At 33.7% G+C, this 14,247-nt stretch overlaps 1 protein-coding gene across 5 annotated transcripts in view; it reads right to left on the bottom strand.

Annotated features, from left to right (window-relative positions):
- The window catches only part of smad2 (SMAD family member 2), a 35,452-nt gene that overhangs the window by 19,709 nt on the left and 1,496 nt on the right, over positions 1 to 14,247 (bottom strand). For all 5 annotated transcript variants that reach the window (XM_051121953.1, XM_051121950.1, XM_051121954.1 and 2 more), the window contains one exon: positions 11,332 to 11,774. In XM_051121953.1, the coding sequence (XP_050977910.1) occupies positions 11,332 to 11,570 (239 nt within the window). In that variant the 5' untranslated portion in view covers positions 11,571 to 11,774. The remainder of the gene's footprint in view (positions 1 to 11,331; positions 11,775 to 14,247) is intronic.

Genomic DNA, 14,247 nt, shown 5'->3' with positions numbered 1-14,247 from the left:
TAACTGTTGCATTAAATAAATCTAATTTACAAACTCCCTTAAAAATCATTCAAAGCCGTCACTCATCTTGGTTCATCGCAACCTCACAAAGTTCCATTATAATCAATGAAGTTCTCTACAGTGCACAACCAATCTCTTATTTACACTCTCTCTACACTTAGTTTATGAATGGATTTGTGAGATATGTCTGTGATACATTATTCAACGTTGCAAAAACATGTAGAAATCTTTGAAGCTCCCCTCGACGCAAACACAAATAAGCTGATCAGGTCACTCGCACTGGTGCTCCTAAATATTTTTTAATAGTCGCATGCAGTAGTTTTGTCGCAAATGCGACTGAAATGGTCACACTGTAGAGCCCTGAGTATTTAGTAACATCTAATTAAATGATACCATTTTTAGTACTGAACCAATATAAATTCTGACCATTCTGTATAATTATGTTATGGCTGATAACCATTAAATGATCACTAACGACACAAGTCAACATAATTTTTAAAATGTGATGAGTTTAAATTTGTAGAATGTTAGAATCAAAAAGAAAAAGCTTTTTTTTTTTTTTTTTTAGAAATAAGATAAGCATTATACACAATTTTAATATTTTAGTAATTTTACTTAAGTATTTAGTAATTGTAGTAATTTGGATAACTGTTACCGCTGATAACTATTAAATAACCATATAATTTTTTCTTGTTTTTGTTTTTAAATAAAACACTACAACCTAAAACTCTGTTAATGTTTTAAATGCTACAATTTAAGCATGGTAACAACTTATAGTATTCATTTATTTATTCAATAAGATCTTACAACTTAATGCAACAAAAAAGTTATTAAAAAAAAAAAAAAAAAAAAAAAAAAAAAAAACTCTAATATTACCCATTAACCAATACATTTCTTTGAAGTCTCAGTTTAAGCTTTACTAAAAGTGAAATGCCAGGCAGCGTTAAGACGGGGGAGAAAAAAAAAAAGAAAGAGCACAAAGTGAATGTATATGAGACACTATTAAAAGAAGTGAAACCACAGTGAGTTTACATAAACTCACATGACCCGTTTTAGGGGGATGGGGACTTTAGTTTCAACACCAGTAGATGAAGAGTTTCCCAATACTCTGTTAAAACAGACACACACACTTACAATAGAAACCCGATTCAGTATTAACCCTCAAATTAACAATAGAGCAGATGGCTGATCACGGGGTGATATTAACAGAGGTGCAATCAAGCACGATAACCATAATTCGCAAACCTATTATGAACCATTAGCAGGAATCCAATCAATAGTAGAGAATTTTAGTGAAAAAAAATAATGAAAACAACGTCTGCACCCAAAATGCAATGCTTTATTTAATTTTTATTACAACCAACCTTCATTAGTCCATCATACACACAAGACCAACACTCAAATCAGCAATTTAAAATATCCCAAAAGCAATAAACCAGGATCCAACACCAGCGTGACTGGGCGTCCACGTCCCAGACAGATGACACACTTTTGGAGGGTATTAACCCTCGTATCCTGGTGTGTGAAGGCCCCATCCTCTCTAAACCACTGAGAGTCCATCTGCTGGCCGCCGTCGACCCTCACTACAGCTATACTACACTTGGCTCGAGATAAAAGCAAAAAGCTTTTCTTTTAAAGCAGCGCCGCCTTCTGCACCAGGTGACTAGCTAATGAAGACAAAGAGTTAGTCTTAAAATAAAATGAAAAGGTTTAGCAAGCACAAAGGCAGAGTTTCAAAACGGACCCCAGGCCAGATTAAAAGAGAGGTGTCACAAAGGAAACCATATGTCTCTGTCAAATCTCAGGATGATTCCTGCAAATGAACAGTCAATGAGTGTCCGGTTTCAGAGCGTCATTTGAACACGAGCCAAATGAGAAACATCTTAATTCCACGAAAGATGTCTAAACAAGCAATTTAAGATCATTTTAAATGCTTAAGTTCACATCAGAAGCTTTCCGTGCTCATAAAACTGGTATCCTTTTGTTTAAATGCCTCTCTTACTTAACCTAAGTAGTACTGACGTGCATTTTTGTTCAATTTCCCCAATACGGAGGCTAATTCATAGCACTTTATGGACATAAAAACAAGTAATTCAAACTAATTCTTATCTGAGATCCTGGTAGAGCCATGTTTACCTCAACTCTAACATCATTTGTGTCCTAATGAGAGCTGGGTCTTAATTATAGTATGGAAAGCCAGACAGACAACAGAGTCTTCGGGTTACAATCGATAGACTCGAAAAACCCACAGCGCCAGTCTGCTGTGTCCTCACACGAAACCCTCTTCGCATTCTTACGCTCACTAAAGGCATCTTGCAGATACACTATCAGCACTTCGACACAAAAGACCTGCGCTGATAGTACGGTCTACTGAGATCTTCAACAGGAAGTCAGGTCGAGACAGATACGGGTTTGTTTTCCCTTTAAACAAGACAAACGTAACAAGTAATCAAAAGGACTAGACGTCAGCTAAAATTTAACACTTGCTCGTATTTTTTTAGTTCAGGATGCATGTGGGAATCCTCTAGTTGTGTTCGTTTTGAGCAAATTAGACACGGGGCATACAGATGGATCTGTTTGGGAGTTTTCAAGATTGAATTCTCAAGAACCAACCGGAACAAGTGAACAACATACCTGATCTTCATTTGAGGTTATACACAACTGATTGTGCCAGCAATGTAGTATTACTGGATAAATATTCTTAAGCGAGGGCAACAGGGTGGTTTGATCATGACTTTGGCACAAAAACTGGCCTAAAAGTCTTCACGTGGCATTAAAATTATTCAATTCTGCTTCTGCAACAAAACTGTAGTCAGTACAATTACAATACAGCAGATGCGCTGCTTATCATAAAAAAAACAACATGTGTTTAAGTGATTTTTTGTCTTGAGGTTCTGGGCAATTTCATATTTACCTCTGATAAACTACCAAAGATAGGAATCCATTTAACTCTAGTGCAACAAAAAGTGCATTAGGCAAGTAACTAAAGCTAAATTTGTACTAAATTGTATTATAAATTGGTCAAAAAAATCTGTGGAATGCATTTAATTGACAAACACTGACAACCAAACAACACTGGAGACCACTAACTTCTACTGTATGTAAAAAAAAACACAAGATACATTTTTGAAAGGCATGACCAGATTGTTTTTTTAGATGGAATATCCCTTTAAAAATGATTTAGGTGTTGTAATGTTTTTACATATGCTCATTTCATAAGTACAATAATTTCCTGCCCAAATTATGGTGTGTAATGCACTCAAGACCGGAAAAACACTGGCTTAGAAAATGTCTCATTCTGATGTCTGACTGGACATAATTTATACAGGCTTTGTACAAACACTGTATAATGAAATCCCAGGACTTTCAAGGACTTTAAGCACTACTTTTTTGTTTTTGTTACAATGACTTCCAATAGAGATCTCAGTTATTTATTGAACAATGTCTTCTCTTTCAAATTCTTAAAATAAGAGAAAGATCAAATAAAATATACTAATAAAAAAAATGGTGAAGCAAAAAATAAAGTGAAGCACATGCGAAGTATTACTACTAAAGTATTACAAAGTGTACTACACTTTTACTATAGCAAAACACACATTCTGAAATCACTTCAAAATCCTGATCAGAAACAAATGATTCGCGAACCTGCTCCAAAGTTCCGATCTAAATCAAATGATTCTCGATTCGTGCTCTGAAGTCCCGATCGGAATAATGATTCGTGAACCACCATGTCAATTCACAATTTGGAGCATGGATCGAGAATCATTTGATTTAGATGGGGATTTCAAATTGCGTATCATGAATCATTTGATTTGAATCATTTAATTTGCCCCTTCTGAACTGAATCAAACGATTCACGATCCGTGCTCTGAAGTCCTGATCTAAATAATTTGTGAACCATCATTTCATATCAGAACTTAGAACGTGGATCGAGAATCATTTGATTTAAATGGGGACTTCAAATAGTGTATCGTGAATCATTTAATTTGCGAACTGACTCACGAACCAGTACTGATCTGAATCAAATGATTCTAGATACGCGCTCCACAGTCCGATCTAAATCAAATTATTCGCAATATACAATTTAGAATCCCGATCCGAAACAAATAATTGGCGATAATCGAATCGTTTGGAGAGCATCGAAACAGCGAATCATGTTGCGGCGCAATGGTTCGACTGATTCAAAGTTTTGAAAAGCTGTGTTTCACCCATCACTTCGTTCTTTTTAAAATTGTTACAAGTGATGCTGAAATTCAAAAATGAATGGCTCTTTTAATCTGATCTGGTTTTTGCTAGTGAATCATTCAAAATAAATCAAAGTCACGAGTTAATGAATCGGTTCCAGCGTGATTTGAAGTCCCAATCTGAAACAGATGATTCGAAATAAACAGTGAAGCATTTTGTGATGCACTGGTTTATCTGATTCAGAGATATGAAAAGGTCAATTTTATCAAGCACAATACGCTTTAAAATCTAAAATCATTACAATCGATATGGAAAATCTGCTAGTGAATTGCTTAAAATAAACAAAGTCATGAGTTTGAATCAATTGGAGCCGCTCCAGCGTAAATGGCTCACTCAATTGATTCAGTTAATCTTTTTCATGTTTACACAACATTGTAAGTACTACTGCTGGCTTAGCACGCTAGTTGTATGACATTAACTGAAATAAGTGAAAAAAGTATGTGCTTATTGAAAAACATGAATTTATATTGCACCAAATACAAACCTGTTTTACAGCAAAATGGAACAAATCTAAAATAAATCTTCGCTTAATTTACAAGCTATTATGCCCTTTTATAAACAACAAACAGACAAATTGAAAACACCCAAGAGTCATCTAGCCGAGCCGTTTCATTCACAGGTATGTGAGGAGGCTTTTGACATTGCCATTACCAAACACAACAAGCGGCGAACACAATGCCTGATCCAGCCGTTCCCACAAGCCTCCAAGGTTAGAGAATAGATTAGCAGGAGAAAACACATGTTGGAAGCAAAGTTTCCCACCCTCTGAATCCACTCTCAAGGGAAGGCAAAGCACTCTGGATGACTTGGAAACATTTCTGAGGGTCTGACCTGAGATCCACAGTTGGCAGAGCAAAGTCATCATTTTAATGTTCGCTTGAACAAATTTCAACCGGAGGGAGGTGATTTTAAACTGTATTTATTAGGCTATACAGTCCCAGAGGTTTTGCTAAGTGAACCTGATCAAGCATTAAGGCACGGTGTCAAGTCGCACAGCATTTTCACAATGACCGTTGCTCAATCTTTCTAACAGCGGGGGAGATATGCATTCAGCCCAGCGTTTGGTAAATGACAAACTTACGATTCTGTGGATTTGAGATGTTAAAACGGATTCAAAAAGAACTCAGTGGAAATAATGCCCATTTGCCATTACAACAAGCTTGCATTTTCCATTTCAACAACACCTTTCGATTGCACGATTATGCCCTTTTTTAATTTGTTCAGCAACTCACACCAAAATAAAACTGCATATAGATGTTAAAAAAAAAAATCAGAAGCTGTGCCAGACCTCTACATTACTGCTAGATGATCTAAATCTAAATATTAAAATAAACCAGTATATCTTAGAAACGGACGATTTATAGAATAATTAGAAATACTGACATGTACACTGCCCTCCAAAAGTTTGGAAACACCCCCGGCACAGTGTGGTTTTGGACGATATCAGCATAAATCCTTATTTTTTGGTGCAAATACATTGAAGTAACTTGACATTATCATTTAAGAGCAGCAGTAATAATTTTCATTTTGATTACATAATAATGGCAATATATGCATTTCACAGTCAGACATGCACCTTTGTCAGCTGTGATGCCTGGTTACTGGTTTAAACTTGGCCCAGATTTTTGGGTCAACACACCTTAATAGCTTCAACAACTAATTGGCTATTAAGTTTAGAATACAATGAATTTAGGCCCAGATTATGCAGAGCTGTAACAGCTGTAATGCTGGATATTTTGATGAACCGAAAATGTAAGTTTTTTCTATGTATAAAATGTTTATATAATAAAATATGTTTTTGTAGTTTGTGTTGTCCCTTATCAGTGCAAAATTATCACAAATTATAAAGGATTCATGCCAATATTGTCCAAAACCCCACTTTTCTAGCGCATTTCCAAACTTTTGGAAGGCAGAGTATGATTATGGTGGTGTTATTAAATATTGTATTCACATTATATAGCACAATGATTTTGCACTTTGACCAACTGTCACCCTGGACCACAAAACCAGTCATAAGGGTCAATCTTTTGAATTTGAAATGTATACATCATCTGAAAGCTGAATAAGTAAGTTATGATAAGACAATGTTTGAAGAGATACAACTATCTGAGAAACTAGAATCAGAGTGCAAAAAAAAAAAAAAAAACAAAGAGAAAAATCATCTTTAAAGTTGTCCAAATTGTCTTAGCAATGCATATTACTAATCAAAAAATTAAGTTTTGATATATTTACAAAATATCTTCATGAAACATCTTTACTTAACATCCTAAAGATTTTTAACATGACACACACTTACACACACACACATATATACACATATATACATATATATATATATATATATATATATATATATATATATATATATATATATATATATATATATATATATATATATATATATATATATATATATATATATATATATATATATATATACATATACATAAAATATATATATATAATATACAATATATAATATATAATATATATATATAGATAGATAGGTTTATTTTAATATTTAGATCATTTTAGATCATCATATATAAATAATATTATTTTTCTGTATACATTTTTGAATTTTTTAAATTCATAATTTATATATTTTTCTTTTCTTTTTCTTAAACGCCTTTTACATAGGCATTTTAAAATGTATTTCATGCCTTTTCAGCCTAAAAAAAAAAAAAAAAAACTGCCCTAATAAATTTAGGATGTTAAAAATACGGTAACACTTACCAATAAGGTCGTATTTGTAAATGTTAGTTAATACATAAAAATAAAAATAAAATTAACTAACAATGAGCAATTTGTTATAATATGTATTCATCCTCAGAAACACAACTGTTCGTTGTTAGTTCACGCCAGGAACGTTACATAATATTAACTTTTGATTTTAGTAAATGTTGAAATTAATATTAAGATTAACAAATGCTTTAAAATGATTTCTCATTGTTCATGTTAGCAAATGCAAATAACTAAGGTGAATAAATGGGACTTTATTATAAAGTGTTACCAAAAATATTATATAATTTATGTTCAATATATAAAGCTTAATCATTATTACAATAAAAAAAGAGAGTTTATGATATTCCTATTAAAAGCAGAAATGTGAAGCTTGTTTTTTTTTTTTTTTTTTTCTCTCCACAAGCTTAATACTTTTGTGAACTTTAAAAAAAATGCTTTAAAGCCATTTCAGAGCAAATACATCAATACATTTCTCTCAAATATCACCGAACAGCTGAAAAACAGATTGGATGTATGAGACCAATATCACCCAACCCTTGTGTATCTGTAACATACTGGTTTCAAACTATCGATATGTTGTGGCTCGGGCACACGACCCATCCTCCATCATCCTCTCCTCTTATCATCTCCCTAAAATAGCAGCGCTGATATTCCACCGTTTGTCATGAGAAATGGAATAAAAGCAGCCTGATGGTTGATAACGCAGACATTCATAAAGCATGAGAAGCCTCAGAATGGAGGTGATGTGAAGCTGTACAGCATGACCTTAACTCAAGTCAGGACAGATGGAGCTGAAATCACTTAAAGAAACAAAGGGGAGTAATGCTGATATTTCGCAACGATAGACGCAACTCAGCGTCATGCCTTCACCTTCACTCACGAAGCAACACACGCAATGATACGGCTAAGGTCACTTCTAAAATTCAATAAAAGCCTTTCGGATTCATTAGAGGACTTGCTTTATGATTAGATGAAGACTTGAATGAAGAAAAAGTTCACTGGCTTGCAATTCTACACATCTTAAAGAAAGTCATAATTTACTCAACCTCATGTTGTTCCAAACTTCTGCTTACTAGTGGTCGACCGATATGGCTGATAAATAAATATAAATAATAATCACACTATTTAAACATAAAAAATAAAAACACTTTACATACTACTCACCAGTGTTGGGGGAAATGTGTTACAAGAAATGTGAGTTATTAGTGCTGGACGATTAATCGAAAAGTAATCAAAACCAAAATTCAGAAACCTCTAACCCACATAAATTTCCCATGTCAGTTATTTTGTTTTCGTTTAATCCTGTTTATACTTTCTAGAGCTGCAAAACAATTATTCGCGATTAATCGATTCAAAATAAAAGTTTGTTTGCATACTATGTGTGTGTGCTGTGTATATTTATACATGTATATATTAAGGAAAACTGTTAGAATTCCATGTAAAATATTTATATATAATAAAAACTATTTGTTTACATACAAATATTAAAAATATATACGTGTGTGTGTGTATATATGCATAATAAATATACACAGTACACACATATAGTATGAAAATGAACTTTTCTGAATCGATTAATCACGACTAATCATTTTGCAGCTCAAATACTTTGCTATTGAAAACATTAATCACGTGTGTAGTCAGCGTTACATGGACGTGTATGACTGTTGCGCTCACGTCTTTTGCAGCGTCTCACACGTGAGTAGCACGTTTATCTATAACTATGAGGGCAGAAAAACAAATAAATAAAAAAATAATAAAAATAGTTAATTTAGCGCAATCGAGGTAAAGCGTTCAATTAACCAAGGTTTTGATTTTAGGTCATATCAGATTACTTTTAGGTAATTAAGTTAGTAGAGTAACGCGTTATTTTACTAGCTACTTGAAAAAGCAATATGATTACAGTGGAGCTGCAATGATTCCTTGATTTTATTCGAGTACTCAATTTAAAAAAAAAAAAAAAAAAAAAAAAAAAAAAAAAATATCCTCAATTGCATTTTGCCCGTGTTGGGTAATCGGCAAAACACCGGAAGTTATGCAATCCACATATTAAACCCATTTAAAAACCATAATAAAGTATAACGCTATTAGGAATTCACTAACGCTACGATTCATTTAATTAAATGTGATGCAGGTTAAAAGGAGAAGTCCACTTCCAGAACAACAATTTACAAATAATTTACTCACCCCCTTGTCATCCAGGATCTTGTCTTTCTGTCGTCAGTCATAAGGAATTTATGGTTTTTGAGGAAAACATTTCAGGATTTTTTTTTTCCACATAATGGAAAAAATAACATTTGCAAATGTTATAATGTAACATTTTAATTATATTTTGCTAAAATGAACGGAATGACTTGAAAAAAAGAGGTCTGAGTCGGTAAAATGATCCGAACTTCCCATCACTACTACGAATCACGTGTAAGTTCATCGTCTGTGTACAGAGTATGGCGAAAAACTCCATCGTTGTACCTTTTTGTTTGTAAACAGCATTTGACTTACTTGCACTTAGTGCTTAGTCTTCGCACGTTTGCTTTGTAAACACTGGGTCTGTAGTTCCGCCTACGTTCTGCATGACTTTTCAACGTGATTCAATAGTACGTAGCATCATGAGCACACATCCCAGAGCCTGTGCTACACGAGCTTTTGTGCTTAAAAACTTTGAAGCTGCATTTAAACTACATTTTAGAAGTTCAAAATCAGGGCACCAATGAAGTCCATTATATGGAGAAAAATCCTGAAATGTTTTCCTCAAAAACCATAATTTCCTCATGACTGAAGACAGAAAGACATGAACATCTTGGATGACAAGGAGGTGAGTAAATTATTTGTGAATTGTTGTTCTGGAAGTGGACTTCTTTAACATATGCTATTTATTTACATGTAGGTTATGTACGCACATCTCAGAGCGACTCAGTTCACAGTAAATGCTGTTGTGAGTTTGGGTTTATAACATTTATAAATGGGTTTAAAGGTTATTGTTCACTTAGATCTATTTTTATCGCTACAAAAAATAAGTACCAAAACGATTACCAAAATAATCGTTAGTGACAGCCCTAGATTAAAATTACTTACAGTTGGCCTTCAGAGTTGCCAAAAATAAGATTTCGGGTCAGCCCGTGTGACAAAAAGTAATGCAAAAATAACGTAATGCATTACTTTCCATAATTGCAGTAAGGCAATGTTGTAATGTATTATTTTTAAAAGTAACTAACTTACCCCAACACTGCTACTAATCTACTTTAAAAGTGAAAAAAATAATTAAACAAGTACATAAAAAAAATAAAATTATAAAATAAAGTGATTTATTCAGATTCTGCAGCTCTATTATAGCATTTTGTCACAAAGAAACTGTTAAAAATATGATTAAAAAGTAAACACTAAACAACCCTGTACTTCAGGGTTGGGGGCAATTCAGGAATGAACTCAATTCCAATTCATAGAAGGAAATGGAATTGGAATTGGAATTTAACAACAATTACAGGAAACAGAGTTGGAATTTAATTGGAATTACAGGAAGTGGAATTCAATTCAGGGAAATTCCATGTTCACTCACGTATTTCATTCACTTTTTATTGCATCGAATTATCATAATTTCCTGAAATTTGGCATCGCTAATCGCTAAGATTGCATCTCTCAAGCCTAAATATCTCAAGTGGAATTTAGTGGAATTTATTTAATTTCAATTCTGTTTCCGGACATTCCAATTCAATTCCAATTCCATTTCCTGTCAGCTGCATGCAATTCCAATTCCAATTCCATTCCAGGACGTGAATTGGAATTTACCATTCATTCTCAATTCAATTCATGAATGGCCCCAACCCTGGTGTACTTGGTAATCTGGTAAATTTGTGCACACTGGAAATCATTTTAAATAAAGCAAACCTAGGGTTAATTTCAAATACATAACACAATGAATATGACCAATATGACATAGCAGCAAACTACACCGTTTCCTTTCTCGGTGTAAATATAATTTATTTAGAACTGTTAAACAGACAGTAAACTAATAAAGTATTATTCACATCTGTGACAAAATAAAAGCCCTGCAAACAATCAAAATAATAGTCCAACACATGCTTTCAAAATATTAGCCAAACATTAAAAAATATATATTATTAAATGTCAAATTGGAGGCCTTGGCAAACATCGGTCGACCACTATTTTATTTATTTATTTATTACACAAACTGTACCAATACACCTGATTCTTGAACAACAAGAGGACGAGTAAACAACAGCTTTCATTCTTTCCCTCATGTTTTAGATTTGGTGTTCGATTGACAAATTTAAGACGACATTGATCTAAAAGCAGGAATGCGGTCAGCTTTTCGCGTTGGCATACCTGGGAATGGTGACACACTTGGTGTTGCAGTTCTGTGTGGTAATGGCTTTCTCCAGCTCGTCCAGCTGGCCCGTCTTCTTCAGCTTCTTCACCAGGCTTTTGACGGCCTTCTCGCACCATTTCTCCTCCTGGCCGTTCTGCTCTCCGCCCCCTCCCGCTCCGCTCGAACCGCTGGCCGACTTCTTCCAGCCCAGCAGACGCTTCACCACGGGCGGAGTGAAAGGCAAGATGGAGGACATGGTTTTTTTTGGGGTGTCCAATAAGCGGTCAGCCCCCTACTGGGCAGGTGGAGTTAGAGAGACAGATGGAGGCTGGGAGAATGGGGAGGAACAGACCCAACGTTCCTAACTGGCCTTTAGGAAGAGGGTCTCTGGGCTGATTATGAGGGGCAGGGGACAGAGAAGCTTAGGAAACAGGAGAGGAAAAGGGGGGCGAGGAGTTACCTGAGTGGAGAGAAGAAGAAATCAAGAACAGCCGATGACAGACTCCGGAAAATACAAACTTCAGGCAATGAGACTAAAAACCTCCTTCCTGTTTGTTGTCTGACTAATTTTAATTTAACTGAATCTTTGTATTTGTAAATATTAATATGGTACACATTTCAAGTAATTGTGCAGTTAATTCTCATATTGTATTTTTAGAAAGTTTTGGAATATTTGCCCTCTTCAAAACGTTTAACAATATTTCAAGGGTAATTTATGAGATTGGAATCAAATTTTTCTTTATAAAAGGAAAAAGTTGATTATGTTGATTTCAAAGTTAAGGATTCATTAGTATGAATATACATTGAACTGAAAACTATCATAACATCTTAGATAATTCACGTATACTTCATTTTTGACCTAACGCCACGTTTTTCGGCTGTGACTGCACATTTTCGGTAGTGACAATAACGCTTTGGTAGCAACCACATCACATTACAGAATTTTAACTCATACTAAAACAACAAAATACAAAAAAAAAAAAAAAAATCCTCAAATGAGGATTGTGTTCCCTTTTGTCACTACTAAAACAATGACGACATGTTTTGGTCATAAAAATTTTATGGGATAACACCCAAAAAACAAAGACGTCACTACTGAAACTCCACCAAAAGTTTCAGTAGTGACAATTTTAGATAGTTTTGAACCTTGTTGAAAGATGTTAATAAGCACATGGTTAGCTAGCACAATTCTGAACAGTTGTACACACAAAAACTAAATGTTATAGAATAACTCCCAAAAAAAAAAAGTGTGCTTAATTGCAGAAAAAAGGTGTTCAGTAGTGACATTCCTTAAAGTTACAGTTTTTTCAGCTATGAGAGAAAGGGACACAGGAGTAGTTAAAAATCAGTCTCGGCCAATAGTGACATGAAAAATGCAGTACACATTTTTTTAATATACTACCTAATAATAACTTGAAAATCCTGAACCATTGTTTGGTTCATTTAAATGTTTTTAGAGATTCCATTTATGTTTTTACACACACTACAATTCAAATATTTGGGCTTATAATTTATATAACTATAATTTTTCAGTACAACATTAATATTATGAAATGTTACAGCTATAAATAATTGTTTTCTACTTGAATATATTTTAAACAGTAATTTATTTTTGTCATCCAAAGCTGAATTTTCAGCATCATTACTCCAGTCTTTAGTGTCACATGATCCTTCAGAAATTATTCTAATATGCTGATTTGCTACTTAGGAAACATTTATTATTATTATTATTATTATTATTATTATTATTATTATTACCACCTATACTGAAAAGTTGTAGCTGAAGTAGTTGTGCTGAATATTTTCAGCAACTTTTTTTAAGTTTTCTTTACTTTGAATAAAGTACAAAGGAACAGCATTCATTTAAAATAAAAAAAATATATTCTGTTTTTAACATTACTAACCTCTTTAGTCACATTTAATTAATTTAATGCATCTTTGCTGAATCTTTTTTTTTTTTAAAAACAACTAAAACAACAACAACAGTAATCACACTGATGCCAGACTTTTAAACAGTAGTGTAAAAACTCTTATTTTAGTTAAATATGCAATGATGAAGAGCATTTCTAGGCTCGGTTCATAGACAGGGCTTACACTGAGCCAGAATTAGGCCATAGTTCAACTTATGTCATTTTCATAAACATGCTTAGAAAAAAAGCATTACTGGCGTGCATCTTAAGAAAACACAAAGACACTGATATATTTTAAGATCGGTTAGTGCATGTTTCTTTCAGCTGAAATGGCTCAGGCTTACATTTTAGGCTTAAACCTTGTCTGTGAAACCGGGGGCTAATGTCCTGAAACAGCACAAATGACATAAGCAATGACAGAAGTTTGAGTCTGGAAAGTCTGTTATTATAAACTTGTTTGTTAAACATTTTTTGTATTATTATTATTATTGCATTTTGGTTTAGTGATGCTAGTAAGCAGAAATCAGAATATATAAAATCATTTGCTTTTCTTGTTTTGCCAAGAACTGATTCTCTAGTATCTGCTCTCAGCCACTCATCTTTTGCTAGTGACTCAACCCTATACACCAAATGAGGGATTTCTTTGAAACTAAAATTTTATAAAGAAGAAAGGGTAATACCGCAGAAGGCCATGTTTCATTTAAAAGGATTTATAATTTAATTTAAAAAGAGGTTCCACATAACAAGAAAATCTATGCAGCGAAACCAGGCGAATATTGCCACGCTGTGAACATAGGAAAGTGGAAGTAAAACATCTTGATCATTTTGGTCAGGCTTACAACATACCCTTACTCTGGGTGCCAGTTATTATAAAGGAGACCATAGGCCATGAGACAGATTGTTTAAAATACCTAGATATTCACAAATTCACTAAAGAGGAAGATCAAATGAAGATGTTTGACAGCACAATGACATCAAAATAAATTTCTCTTGTAACAGGACAAACGTTAACAGTCAAACCAA

This window comes from Labeo rohita, chromosome 10 (assembly GCF_022985175.1).
Source record: "Labeo rohita strain BAU-BD-2019 chromosome 10, IGBB_LRoh.1.0, whole genome shotgun sequence".
Taxonomy (NCBI): Eukaryota; Metazoa; Chordata; class Actinopteri; order Cypriniformes; family Cyprinidae; genus Labeo; species Labeo rohita.
The sequence above is the reverse complement of the archived record's forward strand: the minus strand, read 5'-3'. Positions and strand labels throughout refer to the sequence as shown.